Genomic DNA, 16,734 nt, shown 5'->3' with positions numbered 1-16,734 from the left:
GGTTGACTGACATGTAGAAGTCCAGCCTCACCCACTTCCACTGATGTTATTGCCCCTTGAAGCAAATTCTTCACTATATTGCATACACAACCGTCTCTGGTTATGTTGTCACAAGCTCTGAATCTTAATTAGAATGTATTTTGCTATCAGGAGTATTTTTGTTTTTCTTCAGCTTGTCTGGCAATGAACTGAAAGACCCTGGTTTAAGAAGACTTGTTGCGATCCTACCAGAATTTCACATTTCCAAACTGATTAAGTAAGTCTCTAGATCAATGATTATTAATAGTAAGATATGTATGCAATTCCTGGTATTTTAATATGTACAGTAACACACTTGATTTGTATTAAATCATGGATTGGGGTTGAATTACAGAGATGGCAAGTGCAGTTTCTATTCAGGAAGAATGTAAGTACATAATGCAATGACTAGTGAGGGAATCCTTAACCATCTGAAATACTGCCCGAAACATGATATGTATTTGCTCAATAACATTTCATTCATTTATTTATGAAAAACCACTGGTGCCACATTGCACCAGGTGAGGATATGGTCCACACAGTGGCTAATGTTGCTGGTATATATTTTAAAAAATAAATTTAAAGTGCCCAATTCTTTTTTTTCCAATTAAGAGGCAATTAAGCGTGGCCAATCCACCTTACATCTTTGGTTTGTGGGGGTGAGACCTATGCAGACACGGGGGCAATGTGCAAACTCCATATGGACAGTGACCCGGGGCCGATATGGAACCCGGGTCCTTTGCGACGTGAGGCAGCAGTGCTAACCGCTGCACCACTGTGCCGCCCTAATGTTACTAGTGTATAAGCGTTTAAGAGTTAACTACAGCATTCAGGGATTTCTCGCGGTACAAGCTCAACATGGGGAAGAGCGAGCAGTTTGTGGTTCACCCAGGGGACCAGGAGACGGGGGTTGGCGAGCTCCCGCTAAGAAGGGCAGAGAGGAGCTTCAGGTATTTGGGGGTCCAGATGACCAGGAGCTGGGGGGCCCTGCATAGGCTTAATTTCACAAGGCTGGTGGAGCAAATGGAGGAGGAGTTCAAGAGGTGGGACGCGTTGCCTCTGTCCTTGGAGGGTAGGAAGCAGTCAGTCAAAATGACGGTGCTCCCAAGGTTTTTGTTCCTGTTCCAGTGCCTCCTCGTGTTTATCCCGAAGGCCTTTTTTAGGCGGGTCAACAGGAGCATAATGGGGTTTGTGTGGGCGCGAGGGACTCCGAGGGTGAGAAGGGTGTTCCTGGAGCGGAGTAGAGATAGAGGGGGGGCTGGCGCTGCCCAACCTCTGTGGGTACTACTGGGCTGCCAATGCGACAAGTGGGTGATGGACGGGGAGGGGGCTGCATGGAAGAGGCTGGCAACGGCACCGCTGCCGGTCCCTCCAAGGAGGTATACCACGAGTCCGGTAGTGGCGGCAGCCCTCAAAATCTGGGGCAGTGGAGGCGGCACAGGGGGGAAGTTGGGGCCTCGGTGTGGACCCCAATACGGGGGAACCACCGGTTTGTCCCAGGGAAGATAGATGGAGGGTTTTCGGGGTGGCACGGGGCACGGATACGAAGGTTGGGAGACCTGTTTGTGGACGGGAAGTTTGCGAGCTTGGGTGAGCTGGAGGAGAAGTACGGGCTCCCCCCGGGGAACACCTTCAGGTACTTACAGGTAAAGACGTTTGCCAGACGGCAGGTGGTGGAATTCCCGCGGTTGTTGCCACGCACAGTACAGGACAGGGTTCTCTCGGGTGGGTGTGCGGGAGTGGGGAAGATCTCGGAAACTTACCAGGTGATGCAGGAGAAGGAGGAGGCCTCGGTGGTGGAGGTGAAAGGTAAGTGGGAAGAGGAGTTGGGAGAGGAGATCGAGGAAGGGACGTCGGTCGATGCCCTAGGGAGGGTGAATTCTTCATCTTCGTGCGCGAGGCTCAGCCTCATAAAGTTTAAAGTGCTGCACAGGGCACACATGACCGGGACAAGGATGAGCCGTTTTTTTGGGGGTGAGGACAAGTGTGTTAGGTGCTCAGGGAGCCCAGCAAACCACACCCATATGTTCTGGGCATGCCCAGCGCTGGAGGAATTTTGGAAGGGCGTAGCGCGGACGGTGTCGAGGGTGGTAGGATCCAGGGTCAAACCGGGCTGGGGGCTCGCAATATTTGGGGTGGCAGAGGAGCCGGGAGTGCAGGAGGCGAAAAAGTTTACTTTATTTTTGTTTATTTACACTGGGGGATCTGAGGAGGTGTATATATTTGCTTTGTTGGTTTTGTGTTAAGTCGGGGTGTTAATTTATTATTTATGTACGGGGGGAGGGGGGTATGGAGGGTTGTTTTTTGACTGTTTTGTATTTAACCCTGTTGGGTTCCTTTTTCATTTTGTTATTGATATTCTGTGAAAACCTTAATAAAAATATATATTTTTTTTTAAAGAGTTAACTACAGCAAAATTGGGATGAGGAAAGAATCCATTTAAGTTCAAGGATGCCTTTTGCATTCACTCAAGGCGGTTGAGTTGTATAAATTTGTGCAGTGGTATAGTGACTATGATATAGTGAGTCAACTACTATTTTGTGTGCTTGACTTGTAGAATCCACCAAAGTAGCATGCATGAACCAGCAGGCAGAAAACAAGAACCAGGTTGATTCGATATACAATTAGTTTCCACTCCCCAAAGGGTCTCCCTCCTCGACCTGCACCCAGGTCAGTGCCCCCCCCCCCCCCCCCCCCCCCCCCCCGTTACCAGGGATAGCATTACTGATATATCTTGAGAAGCAGAATGGGTGGGATTTTAGGGGGTTGGGGGGAGGGGGGGACACAGGAAGATTTAATTGACTTTTGGCCACTCTCCAAATGTTCCCATCCCAGCTGTGACGATGCCCGCAACAGGCAGGCCTGGCCATTGTGTTTATACATCCATTGTTCATGTTCACGCAAGCTATTTCTACTCCTTTCTCTCTTAGCCTCAGCAACAACTGCATTTCCGAAGATGGGGTTCTCTGCTTGGCATTGGTCCTGAAGGAATGCCCCAGGATGTTAGAGATTGAAGCAAGGTAAACACGAACAAGTTGAAGCCTTTGTTAATGGAGTCAGAGTTAGGTAAAACCTGAACACGCAGAGTTAGTTAAAACCTCACATTTTTAAAGCTATTTTCAAAACCTTGATATGAAACCTTGGAAAGGAATCTCTTTTTTTTTTACACAGTGCATATTTCTCCATACGGTGAATTCATAAACATTTCAACCACCCGTCCATTTGGATCAGACTGAAAATTGGTCATTAAAGCCAACAGAGAAGTGGGTCTTTGTAAATTGGAAGGATGGGGAAGTTACCTGTGTAGTGCTTCTGTTACTAGAGTACTGATCCATAGGCCTGGATTAATAATCCAGAGAAAATGAGTTTGAACCTCATTGTGGTAGTTTGGGAATTTGAACTCAGTTTAAAGGGTTCTGGAAATTAAATGCTGATCTCAGTATAAGTGACCACAAAGCCTTTGGGTTATTGTAAAAATGAAACTGGTTGACTAATGCCCTTGAGAAAATGAAACCTTCCATCCTTGTCCCATCCTTGCCACATATATGTACAGTCCCACACAACGGTGACTGACTCTTCTCTTAAGAAACCTCAAATGCCCTCTGAAGGGTCTCAGCAAGCCACCCAGTTGTATTAACCCACCAGAATGCAGTACAAAGCGGATGGCCCAACTTATCAGGGTAATTAGAGTTGGGCAGTGCCAGAAGGCAGTGCTAAGGTTTTCAAAAAGCATTGTACTCCTTGCTGAAGGGATGTTACGCAAGCGAGGGGACAATTCCTAACATGGGGGTCGATTCTGCAGGGAAGCCCTTCAATGATATGTTAATTTATTGAAATGAGGTTCCTGACATTTCTGGGCAAACTCCTTGTATTTTTTGTTGGTGGCTATGGCCAAATGGACTGCTCTCTGAGGCCCAATTGCGGCTAGAGCAAAAAGCCTGTGAATATATAGGTAGGTATTCATTTTTGTTTTGGAAATCTGCCTTTTCATCAAGTACCCTGTCATAATATACACATCAGTATATGATGGTGCAGAGACACACACTGACTGACACACTGCAAGACCAATCAACACACACAACACAGCAGCCAATCACCAGTTAGAGCACGGTCACTATAAAGACAGAGGGCACCAGTTTTCCCGCTCATTCGGGATGCAGCCTCTGAGAGAGACAGAGCCTGCAGTCAGTAGCACAAACATCCACCATGTGCTAGCAGTATAGGCTGGTCAGGTTAGGCATAGGTCTTCAGTCAATCTAAGATAGTGTCGACCCACAGTGCAAGTATGTTTAGCAGCTCTTAGTTAAATAAAATAGAGTTGTACTATTACAAGTGTTGGTAGCCTGTCTATGTTACTGCTAAGGTAAATGCAGTCTCCACAGATCCAGAGTACCCAACACATCATGGTACCAGTATGTGATGTTAGAGTTTAATAGACCTACCTTCAAGTGATCTGCCTTCGACCAGCAATCAGCCATCTGGTAATATGGACAGCATCCACCCTCTCCCTCCGCTCCGCATCACCGGCAATCTCGGTGCGAACTGGAAAATCTTTAAACAACGATTCCAGCTATACCTCGAAGCTACAGACCTGGAAGCTGCCTCAGATGCCAGGAAGATTGCTCTCTTCCTTTCCACGGCTGGGGACCACGCCATCCATATCTTCAACTCTCTCACTTTCGCTGAAGGTGAAGACAAGTCCAAGTTCAAGACAGTCCTGCTCAAATTCGACAGTCACTGTGACATCGAGGTACATGAACATTTTGAGCGCTATGTCTTTCAACAGCGTCTGCAGGGTAAGGATGAACCTTTTCAATCTTTCCTCACCCACCTTCGCATCCTCGCGCAGTCCTGTAATTACGGCTCCACCTCCGACTCGATTATCCGTGACCAGATCGTTTTCGGTGTGCAGTCGGACCCCCTACGCCAGCAGCTCCTCAAGGTTAAACAGCTCACCCTTGCGATAGCCATCGAGACCTGCGTTCTGCATGAACACGCCACTAACCGATACTCGCACATTCAAGCGGCAGAAACGGCGCGGCAAGGTCCCCACGAAGCAGAGCGGGTGCAAGCTAGTAAACAACTCCAGGGCCTAAGCCTGGATGAGGGCGGCCATTTCACGTGCTTTTCGTGGGCTCATGCGCGCACTGACCGAGGGGACGGCGAGGCCGAAGACCGCACTGCGCAGGCGCGCACTACGTACGACCGCACTGCGCATGCGCGGTGGCGTACCGAACGTTCTGATGTCACGACGTGCGGCAAATGTGGCTCCGCCCACTTAAAGCGGCAATGTCCTGCAAAATCCCGACGCTGTCTCCAATGTGGCAAGCTTGGCAACTATGCAGCCCTATGCAGGTCTGCTCGACGTACTACTTCTCGTCGCTCCAACCAGCCACGCAGGGATGTCCGAACCATCCAGCCACCTGTCACAGATTCCGACTCTGATTTGATTCCGAACCTTGACACCGAGGACCCTAAAGCACCATTTCGTGTGGGCATCATCACCAAACACAAGATGCTCCAGAAGACAAAAGCCAAGTCTCTCCCAATATTCAGCATTGATCCGGACGACGAGTGGTGTGCCACCCTCACCGTCAACCGATCCCGCATCCGATTCCGCCTGGACAGCGGCGCCTCAGCCAGCCTCATTACGCGGTCTGACCTCGAAAGTCTCCATGTCAAGCCTACCATCCTGCCATCCGCCTGCCAGCTTCTGGACTATAATGGTAATGCCATTGCTGCCAGTGGCTCTTGCCAGCTTGAAGTGTCGCTCCGGTCATTAAAGGCTAACCTGCCATTCGAAATAGTGGGATCCACGAAAGCCTCCCTGCTTGGTGCTCAGCGTGCAAACCTCTAAATCTTGTCCAAAGGGTTCACTCCCTGTCACCCGCTGACGCTGCCGCATCTCAGGACGCTGACTTTTGGACACAGCTGAACGCCATCATCACCCGATACCACGGTGTATTCGAGGGCATGAGCACACTCCCATACACTTATAAAATCTTGTTAAAACCAAATGCCACGTCTGTGGTGCACGCACCTCGCAGGGTACCAGCACCCCTCAAGGACCGCCTCAAGCAGCAGCTGCAGGACCTCCAGGACCAGGGCGTAATTTTGAAAGTTACAGAACCGACTGACTGGGTCAGCTCTATGGTGTGCATGAAAAATCCATCCGGCGAATTACACATATGTATTGATCCCAAGGACCTCAACCGCAATATTATGAGAGAACACTATCCCATTTCAAAGTGCGAAGAACTCGCCTGCAAGATGGCTCGCGCCAAATTTTTCACCAAGCTAGACGCATCCAAGGGGTTCTGGCAGATCCAACTCGACGCATCCAGTCGGAAGCTCTGCACCTTTAACACCCCATTTGGCCGGTTTTGCTACAACCGGATGACGTTTGGCATCATCTCTGCATCGGAGGTGTTCCACAGAATAATGGAGCAGATGATGGAAGGTATCGAAGGGGTTCGCATAAATGTGGACAACGTCATCGTCTGGTCTACCACCCCGCAGGAGCACATTGATCGCCTCCAACGCGTCTTCCGACTAATCCATGAGCATGGCCTCCGCCTCAACAGGGCCAAATGCTCCTTTGATCAACCAGAATTCGTCGCCCACCTCAGAGACTGAATTTATGAACTGCCTGAATTCATGGACTCTTTGAACTCATGAACTGATTGTTTTGTTACCCTGTTTGATTAACTCACTGGTTTGTACATACTGTTGTTCTAGTTATATTTTGTGTTACATACTGTCCCATCTGCACTAGACACCTTCCAATGTAAATATCTTAGAGTTTCTGTACATAGTTCTGTAAATATGCTCGCATGTGCCACACATAGTTAGGAACATTCTCATACTATATTATTTATTGCCACAAACACACATTTTTTTTTTAGAAAAGGGGGGGATGTCATAATATACACATCAGTATATGATGGTGCAGAGACACACACTGACTGACACACTGCAAGACCAATCAACATACACAACACAGCAGCCAATCACCAGTTAGAGCACGGTCACTATAAAGACAGAGGACACCAGTTTTCCCGCTCATTCAGGATGCAGCCTCTGAGAGAGACAGAGCCTGCAGTCAGTAGCTCAAACATCCACCATGTGCTAGCAGTATAGGCTGGTCAGGTTAGGCATAGGTCTTCAGTCAATCTAAGATAGTGTCGACCCACAGTGCAAGTATGTTTAACAGCTCTTAGTTAAATAAAATAGAGTTGTACTATTACAAGTGTTGGTAGCCTGTGTATGTTACTGCTAAGGTAAACGCAGTCTCCACAGATCCAGAGTACCCAACACATCATACCCCCCCCCCCCCCGCAAGGGGAAATGGGATGAAGAAGGTTGCGACGGGAGGCAAAGGAGGGGGAGATGTATGGTAAAAGAAGGAGAGGTGGGGGTAAAGGAGGGTGAGATGTATGTGACTGGAAATTTCTGCCTGAGGTCAGGGGACCTTTACATGGGCCCCATCTCGTCCGTAGCAATCTTGCGGCGGGCGCGGCCGAAAAATCCAGCCCAAGATGATCTATTTGTCCTCCTGCATTTAAGCTCAAGTTTGTGTTTGTAATTTACTTTCTACAGCCTGAAACATCAGACAGTGTTACTTAAATTTGCAGAGCCGCAAGAAGACACTGAAGTGAGGTAAGAAATTCTATCCAGAAACAAGTCATTTGAATACATTTTCTTCAAATACTCTGATGTAATACAGGTTGAGCATCCCTTGTCTGAAATTTGAAAAGCTCTGAAATCCACACTTTGTTTTGAGCGCCAACGTGTCGTCACGAGTGGGAAACCCCAGAAGGCTCTGGGAAGGTTCCTGGGCGATGCGCAGGGCCCAATACGCCACAGATGGTTACAGGCCCAAGGTGGGGCTGTTTTGGCAACAAAACCTCAACATAGCCAGACGTTAGTGCATTAACTTATCTTACTCACTGTGATTATCGCGTTTAAAGTGTTTTTTGGTCGGTACAAAACACATTTCGCCTCCTCGAACATTATATTCTGAAATCTGAAAATTTCCGAAATCCGATACACACTCGGCCCCAAGCATTCCGGATAAGGGATGCTCAACCTCTAGAGTATTCCAGAATTCTGATTTCCAATATTTTTCCTTAGCCACAATTATCAAAGTCGTTGATGTGTGGTGAGATAAATGCCGATTTGATCACATGGGATTCTGAGACTGTTGCTGGTGTTTTGGGATTTGCTTTCTGACCATTTATATTTGGGACTGTTGGTTTGTGGTGATTGAATCAAATTTTGTTTTTATCAGATGGGGTTGCGGTTGCATTTTCTGACATTTGGGGATCAAATCCCAGGATTCTGACCATTCTTCTTGAACATCACAAGACTGGCGGCTTCGACCATTCATTGCTAATGGCCTTTCCAAATAAATGTCATTTAATGTGATGGTTGAACAGTCTTAATGCATGGTTTCATTTCACTTGGGCCTAATTTCAGTTCACTTAAACTTGCAAATTGCTTAATGTGCTGGAACTCACTCAACCTAACAATGTTTGAATTCACAGAGATCAAGATTATATTGGAACAATCAACAGACAATCTGTGGCATAGTGGTATTGCCCCTGAACTAATAATACAGAGCTCCAGTGTAAGGACCCGGGTTCGAATCCTACCACATCAGAGGGTGGGATTTAAACTCAATAGAACATCTGGAATTAAAAGTCTAATGAAGACCATGAAACCACGATGGTTAAAAACCCACCTGTTTCACTAAGTAAACCTGCCATGACCTACATGTGATACCGAACCCACAGCATTGTGGTTGGTTCTTAAATGCCACTCAGTTGTATTTAACCGTTTCGAAGCAAACGCAAAGGAATGAAACCAGACGGACCACTTGGCACCAGAAACGGCGAACCCAGCCTGTCGACCCTTACTCACATCTGGGGGCATGTCCTAAATTGGGAGAGCTGTCTCACAGATCAGTCAAGCAACAGCCTGACATCGTCATATTCTGGGAATTATACTATACATATAGGGCGGGATTCGCCGACCCTGCGCCGAGTTGGAAAATTGCCGGCAGGCCACGCGCGCCACGCTGCCCCGACGCCGACACGCGATTCTCTGCAGTGCGGAGTATCGGCACCAGTGTGGTTGGCGCGGCGCTGGTCGTGGGCCGCTCTACGCGGCCGGCTCAGTAAACCAAGGTCCACCACACTAAGAAAACAAAAAGGGACGGTCAATAGAGAATTAAAGGTGCTATATTTAAATGCGTGCAGTGTACGGAACAAGGTAGATGAGCTTGTGGCCCAGATTGTGCTTGTGGCACAAAATGCACCACGAAATAGAAAGTGCATGTCAGAAAGGCAAGGTCACCGTGATCATGGGGGACTTCAATATGCAGGTGGACTGGGTAAATAATACTGCCAGTGGACCCAAGGAAAGGGAATTCATTGAATGTTTACAGGAGGGCTTTTTGGAACAGCTTGTGATGGAGCCCACGAGGGAACAGGCCAGTCTGGACTTAGTGTTATGTAATGAGCCGGACTTGATTAAAGATCTTAAAGTAAGGGAACACTTAGGAGGCAGTGATCATAATATGGTAGAATTCAATCTGCAATTTGAAAGAAAGAAGGTAGAATCAGATGTAAACGTGTTACAGTTAAATAAAGGTAACTACAGGGGCATGAGGGAGGAACTGACGAAAATCGACTGGGAGCAGAGCCTAGTGGGAAAGACAGTAGAACAGCAATGGCAGGAGTTTCTGGGAGTAATTGAGGACACAGTACAGAGGTTCATCCCAAAGAAAAGAAAGGTTATCAGAGGGGGGATTAGTCTGCGATGGCTGACAAAGGAAGTTAGGCAATGCATCAAAGCAAAAGAGAAAGTCTATAATGTGGCAAAGAGTAGTGGGAAGTCAGAAGATTGGGAAGGCTACAAAAACAAAAGAGGATAACAAAGAGAGAAATAAGGAAAGAGAGGATCAAATATGAAGGTAAGCAAGCCAGTAACATTAGGAATGATAGTAAAAGTTTCTTTCAATACATTAAAAACAAACGGGAGGCAAAAGTAGACATTGGGCCGCTCCAAAATGACGCTCGTAATCTAGTGATGGGAGACAAGGAAATAGCTGAGGAACTAAATAAGTACTTTGCGTCAGTCTTCACAGTAGAAGACATGAGTAATATCCCAACAATTCAGGAGAGTCAGGGGGCAGAGTTGAATATGGTAGCCATCACAAAGGAGAAAGTGCTAGAGAAACTAAGAGGTCTAAAAATTGATAAATCTCCGGGCCCAGATGGGCTACATCCTAGAGTTCTAAAGGAGATAGCTGAAGAAATAGTGGAGGCGTTAGTTATGATCTTTCAAAAGTCTCTGGAGTCAGGGAAAGTCCCAGAGGATTGGAAAATCGCTGTTGTAACCCCCCTGTTCAAGAAGGGAACAAGGAAAAAGATGGAAAATTATAGGCCAATTAGCCTAACCTCGGTTGTTGGCAAGATTCTAGAATCCATCGTTAAGGATGAGATTTCTAAATTCTTGGAAGTGCAGGGTCGGATTAGGACAAGTCAGCATGGATTTAGTAAGGGGAGGTCGTGCCTGACAAACCTGTTAGAGTTCTTTGAAGAGATAACAAATAGGTTAGACCAAGGAGAGCCAATGGATGTTATCTATCTTGACTTCCAAAAGGCCTTTGATAAGGTGCCTCACGGGAGACTGCTGAGTAAAATAAGGGCCCATGGTATTCGAGGCAAGGTACTAACATGGATTGACAATTGGCTGTCAGGCAGAAGGCAGAGAGTTGGGATAAAAGGTTATTTTTCGGAATGGCAACCGGTGACGAGTGGTGTCCCGCAGGGTTCAGTGTTGGGGCCACAGCTGTTCTCTTTATATATTAACGATCTAGATGACGGGACTGGGGGCATTCTGGCTAAGTTTGCCGATGATACAAAGATAGGTGATGGGGCAGGTAGTATGGAAGAGGTGGGGAGGCTGCAGAAAGATTTAGACAGTTTAGGAGAGTGGTCCAAGAAATGGCTGATGAAATTCAACGTGGGCAAGTGCGAGGTCTTGCACTTTGGAAAAAAGAATAGAGGCGTGGACTATTTTCTAAACGGTGATAAAATTCATAATGCTGAAGTGCAAAGGGACTTGGGAGTCCTAGTCCAGGATTCTCTAAAGGTAAACTTGCAGGTTGAGTCCGTAATTAAGAAAGCAAATGCAATGTTGTCATTTATCTCAAGAGGCTTGGAATATAAAAGCAGGGATGTACTTCTGAAGCTTTATAAAGCATTAGTTAGGCCCCATTTAGAATACTGTGAGCAATTCTGGGCCCCACACCTCAGGAAGGACATACTGGCACTGGAGCGGGTCCAGTGGAGATTCACACGGATAATCCCAGGAATGGTAGGCCTAACATACGATGAACGTCTGAGGATCCTGGGATTGTATTCATTGGAGTTTAGGAGGTTGAGGGGAGATCTAATAGAAACTTACAAGATAATGAATGGCTTAGATAGGGTGGACGTAGGGAAGTTGTTTCCATTAGCAGGGGAGACTAGGACCCGGGGGCACAGCCTTAGAATAAAAGGGAGTCACTTTAGAACAGAAATGAGGAGAAATTTCTTCAGCCAGAGAGTGGTGGGCCTGTGGAATTCATTGCCACAGAGGGCGGTGGAGGCCGGGACGTTGAGTGTCTTTAAGACAGAAGTTGATAAATTCTTGATTTCTCGAGGAATTAAGGGCTATGGAGAGAGCGGGTAAATGGAGTTGAAATCAACCATGATTGAACGGTGGAGTGGACTCGATGGGCCGAATGGTCTTCCGCTCCTATGTCTTATGGTCTTATGGACTCTCTGGCCCGGATGGGCCGAGCAGCCATAGGAAAAGAGCAGAGTCCTACCGGCGCCATTCTGCTCTGGGCCGGCGGCACCTCGGCGTGTGAGGGTCGGGTGGCGGCCTGTGGGGGGAGGGAGGAGGGGTCCGACCTCGGGGTGGGGCCTCCGATGTGGCCTGGCTCGTGATCAGGATCCACCGATCGGTGGGCCAGCCTCTGTGGCTGGGGGCCTCCTTTCCTACGCGCCGGCCCCCGTAGCCCTGCGCCATGTTGCGTCGGGCCGGCGCGTTGAAGGAGGCCATTGTGCATGCGCGCGTTTGTGCCGGCGCCACTGCACATGTCCTCATTGGCGGCGGCACAACTGCGTATGCGCGGATCCCGTGGCGCCCAGTTCGCGCCAGGGTTGCAGCTGGAGCGGCGCGAACTGCTCCAGCGCATGCTGGCCCCTGTAGGGGCCAGAATTAGACGTGGGAGCGGCCCGTTCACGACGGCGTTTACGACAGCGTGGACACTCTGCTGCGGGATTGGAGAATCCCGTCCCCCATATCCCAGACACAATCACTATCCCGGCAGAAGTGCCAGCACAGTGGTGTACAGTCAGGAGGGAGTTACCCTGGGGGTCCTCAACTTCGCCTCTGGACCTCATGACGTTTCATGGCTTCAGGGTAAACATGGGCAAGGAAACCTCCTGCTGATTACCACATACCGGCCATCATCAGCTGATGAATCTGTATTCCTCCATGTTGAACACCACTTGGAGGAAGCACTGAGCGTGGCAAGGACACAGAATGGACTCTGGGTGGGGGACCTCAATGTTCATCAACAAGAGTGGTCTCCGTATTACCAATATCGACCGAGCTGGCCGGGTTCTAAAGGACATAACTGCTGGACTGGGACTGCGGCAGGTGGTGATGGAACCAATAAGAGGGAAAAACATACTTGGCCAACCTGCCTGCCACAGATGTATCTGTCCATGACCGTATTGGTAGGAGTGACCACCGCATAGTCGTGGTGGAGATTAAGTCCCGTCTTCACACTGAGGATACCCTCCATCGTGTGTGGTAACTATCATCGTGCTAAATGGGGTAGATTCAGAACATGGATGCAATCATCGGCCCTTGAAATTCAATGGCATTACCATCGCTGAATCCCCCACAATCGACATCCTGTGGGTTACCATTAACTGGACTAGCCATTTTAATACTGTGACTTCCAGAGCAGGAATCCTATGGTGAGTAACTCACTATAGAAGGTGGGTCTATCGATCTCAAATTCTGCATATGCCATTGTAGCGCACAAAGACTCCGAGAGACGAATAGAGTGAAGTCGATGAGGCTTTATTAAGCGTTACTGTTCCCCCGTAGTTCAGTAGTAGACTGCCTGCGGGGGAGGACTCCAGGTACTTATACTCCGCCTTCAGGGCGGAGCTAGAGGTCAACGTCCAACCAGGACCCGGGATCTGTCAGCCAATGACATCATGGCTTCACAGTCCCACATGACCCCTAATGCATACTACCACAGCCATGTAAACATAAATGCCACTTCCACCAGAGTGACATGGCTGATGGGGGAGAATCCCACCAGAAATTCTCAGCAGTTGTGTTTGACCAGGCAGTGAGGGCAATGTTTCAGCTCTGCTGAAAATATGGTGTGTTTGTAAGTTAAACATCTTTCCATCACTAGCTAGGGTAAGCTGCCAGACAGGAGTCCAAGTATAGGAGAAGATTTGGGGTTAATATTGCATCCATATCAACTTCAGGGCTGGAATTCTCCGACCGTTGGGATCCTCTTTTTCTGCTGGCAGAGCACCCCAACCGGTGGGTTTCCCGGTGGTATGGAGTGGCTTCAGTAGGGAATGTGGGGCGAAATTCTTCTACCCGCCCCGCCACATTTCTGCCCCGACCGGCCGGCGGGAGTCGCCGTAACACCGGCTGGTCAATGGGGTTTCCCATTGTGGGGCAGCCCCACGCCGTCGGGAAACCCCCGGGCGCCGGCAAAACGGAGACTCCCGCCGGCGGAGAATGACGCCCCTCATTGCCAACTGGCAGGAAGGGAGAATCCCGCTGCCAGCAAGCGGCTCACCACCAGGAAACACACGGCAGGGGGACCGGGGAATCCAGCCCAGATATTGGTTTGTCCCATTTGCATTGGGATTTATTCTAATTGAGAGGAGCCAGTTCTATTCCAGCGTCTTTCCAGTACAATGAAGGACTGATATTTCAAGACCTGCCAACCCATTTTGCTTTTACAGAGAGGAACGGAAGACCCCACCGGTGGATTTTAGATTGAGTAGCACTGGAGATGCAAAGATTGTGCCTGCACCATTGAGAAAACTAAGGTATAACTGCCTTCGGGAATCAGCATCTAATGAGTAACCTTGCTCAGTGTCCAAAGGCAGAACCTTTCTTATGTCCTTGAGGTCCCTCCAAAACACTTGATGGCATTGAAATTTGATAGTTGCTGTTTTAATGCAGACTAGCAGAAGAAGCATTTCATACATTGCTCCTTGTGAGTGTGCTCAAAAGCAGCACTATCACCCATAAAAATATGAAAAGGGCATAAAGGGCAGGATTCTCTCACCCTGGGACTAGGCTGGAGAATCGCTGGGACCGGCGCGAATCGCGCCACGCCGCCCCAACACCAGTCCGCAGATTGGCGCCGGAGCGGCCGGTGGTGCGCTGGTCGGGGGCCGCTCTACGGGGCCACCCCCGGTGATTCTCGGCCCGGGATGGGCCGAGCGGCCATGCTAAAAAAGCCGAGTCCCACCGCCGCCGTCCACACCTGCTCCGTTCACACCAGCTCTTACCCGGCGGGACCTCAGCGTGGATGCATCTGGGGGCGGCCTGGAGGGGGGAGAGGGGTTCCGACCCCGGGGGGCCTCCACTGTGTCCTGGCCGCGATCGGGGCCTACCGATCAGTGGGCCGGCCTCTCGGGCTGGGGGCCTCGTTTGTTCAATGCCGGCCTCTGTAGTACTATGCCATGTTGCGTCGGGGCCATCGCGGAGAAGGGAGCCACTGCGCATGCGCAGACCCGCAGCGCCCACCTGACACCGGGGATTGGCAGCTGGAGCGGCGTGGGTCACTCTGGTGCTGAGCTGGCCCCCTGTAGTGGCCAGAATTGCTAATCCTGAGGCCATGTTGACGCCGTCGAGAAACGCGACGGCGTTTACAACGTCGTCAACACTTAGCCTCAGGATCAGAGAATCCCGCCCAAAATTCCTTCGGGCAGGATTTTCTGGCCCTTCCCACTGACGGGACCTTCTGCTCCCTCTGAAGGTGACCCCCCCCCCCCCGTGGCAGGTTTCCCAATTGAAGGATGGGTGAACCGCGCAAAATACCGTTGACGTTGACGGGACTGGAAGATCCCGCTGGCAGCCAATGGTGAGCTGCCTCCACTGCCAGCAAACATGGGGGGGCAGAAAATCCCATCCTTCATGATCTATCATAAATTGACCCTTCAACTAAGGGGAAAGCTACTTTCCATCCATCCTGTCCATGTCCCTCATATGTTTAAAATTATGTCTAAAATTAGAATTAAAATTCTGGATGCCCCAGTGTAGAATTAAAGAAAACATGAGGCAACATAATCCAACGATTGAGAACAGATCAGTATAGTGAGAGCATTTCCATGACAGACCTGAACAATTGTGCATCATTTGGGCTTTGATGTTGTCCCACCTCTCACCAATGTCTGAACCCAAGGGAAATGTTCCTATGTAAGAGGCCCTTGGTGTGAGTTGCTCAGGCCTGCAGTGTATTAGGTAATGATTGTACTTCCCGTGCTGAACGATAATCTTTGTGAACTCCTTTGCAGTCTGACCAACTGCCGCTTTCAAGTGAAGCATTTGGAAGAGCTGGCCTGTACACTGGAGAACTGCAGTGACCTTGCACAACTGGAGTAAGTGATGACAAAAGAGCTTTATCCACCAGGCCATTTTAGGATTTTCAAAGAGTTTTCTCTTGTCTCTGTTCTTAGTCGTCTTTACTGCTCCATGTGTAGATACAGTGTTAGAAATCATTCAATAATATCGCGGCTATTCCTTCAAGTTGCAAGAAAGGCTTTAATATCACAGCAGCTGCCATCACAAGTTTAGTTTTTTATTAGTTGTTAGCTTAATATTCTGGCCAAAGAGGCTCATGTTTAGTGTTTTTATGAACAGTAACTATTCCCAGCTTAGTTAATCATCAGCTGGGTTTTTAACACTCTCTACTCGCCAGACCTGGAAAAGTGAGCAGTTAAAATTGAGAGTCCATTGCCCACTCTGTTCTCATTAATTCCTGATTCTAAGACCATCAGGTTGGGCGGCATTTGAGGTGCTGCAGACTCTGGCAGAACGGAAGCCTCGAGTAAGAATGCAGTTTAACCATGGTGTCCTTTCCACCTTGAGGAAGTAGGTCAGGAATTAGTGGGAAGCAGTGAGAGGCCTTCCAGTTAAGTCAAGCCATTTCCATTACGAGAGCATCTCCTCGCGGAGGATGGCCTTACCTAGTCAGACCGTTACCTGTCAGCTCTGCGGCCTGTTCCTGCTTGTTCTGGGCAGAATGGACCAGTGGCCTTTAAGCCAGACCTGAGAATTAAAAAACGCTGGATTAAATTAAAAAAGGCTAGAAACCTAGGCTGATGAGTGTGCTTGGTAATTGTGCTCATCACCTCTCCCCCCCCATCCCCCAACACTTCCTCTGGGTGAAAACAGAACCCATACCTCTGTGAAGCCTGCCACAGTAAGAATATTTGTGTGTGCCCTTTTTCCATTTCCTTCTCAAGGGTTACCTTCACTTCCCTGCCTCAGGGAGTGCTTGGTGACATGTCAATGAAGCATTGAGCCATTAAGGTGAGGCTTTGCTCCAACCCAGGCGAAGTGGCAGCCAGACTGTCTGCAGGCCATTGGTTTGGATCAGCG

General features: G+C 48.9%; 1 protein-coding gene across 2 annotated transcripts in view; it reads left to right on the top strand.

The window, feature by feature from the left end:
* Nucleotides 1–16,734, top strand: part of nlrc5 (NLR family, CARD domain containing 5) — a 318,509-nt gene that overhangs the window by 123,948 nt on the left and 177,827 nt on the right. For both annotated transcript variants that reach the window (XM_072518410.1, XM_072518409.1), the window contains exons 14-18: nt 173–256; nt 2,949–3,038; nt 7,618–7,677; nt 14,085–14,171; nt 15,648–15,731. In XM_072518410.1, coding sequence (XP_072374511.1) covers nt 173–256; nt 2,949–3,038; nt 7,618–7,677; nt 14,085–14,171; nt 15,648–15,731 — 405 coding nt within the window. The remainder of the gene's footprint in view (nt 1–172; nt 257–2,948; nt 3,039–7,617; nt 7,678–14,084; nt 14,172–15,647; nt 15,732–16,734) is intronic.

Source organism: Scyliorhinus torazame, chromosome 10 (assembly GCF_047496885.1).
Source record: "Scyliorhinus torazame isolate Kashiwa2021f chromosome 10, sScyTor2.1, whole genome shotgun sequence".
Classification (NCBI taxonomy): Eukaryota; Metazoa; Chordata; class Chondrichthyes; order Carcharhiniformes; family Scyliorhinidae; genus Scyliorhinus; species Scyliorhinus torazame.
This window is presented reverse-complemented; position numbering and strand designations above follow the sequence as displayed.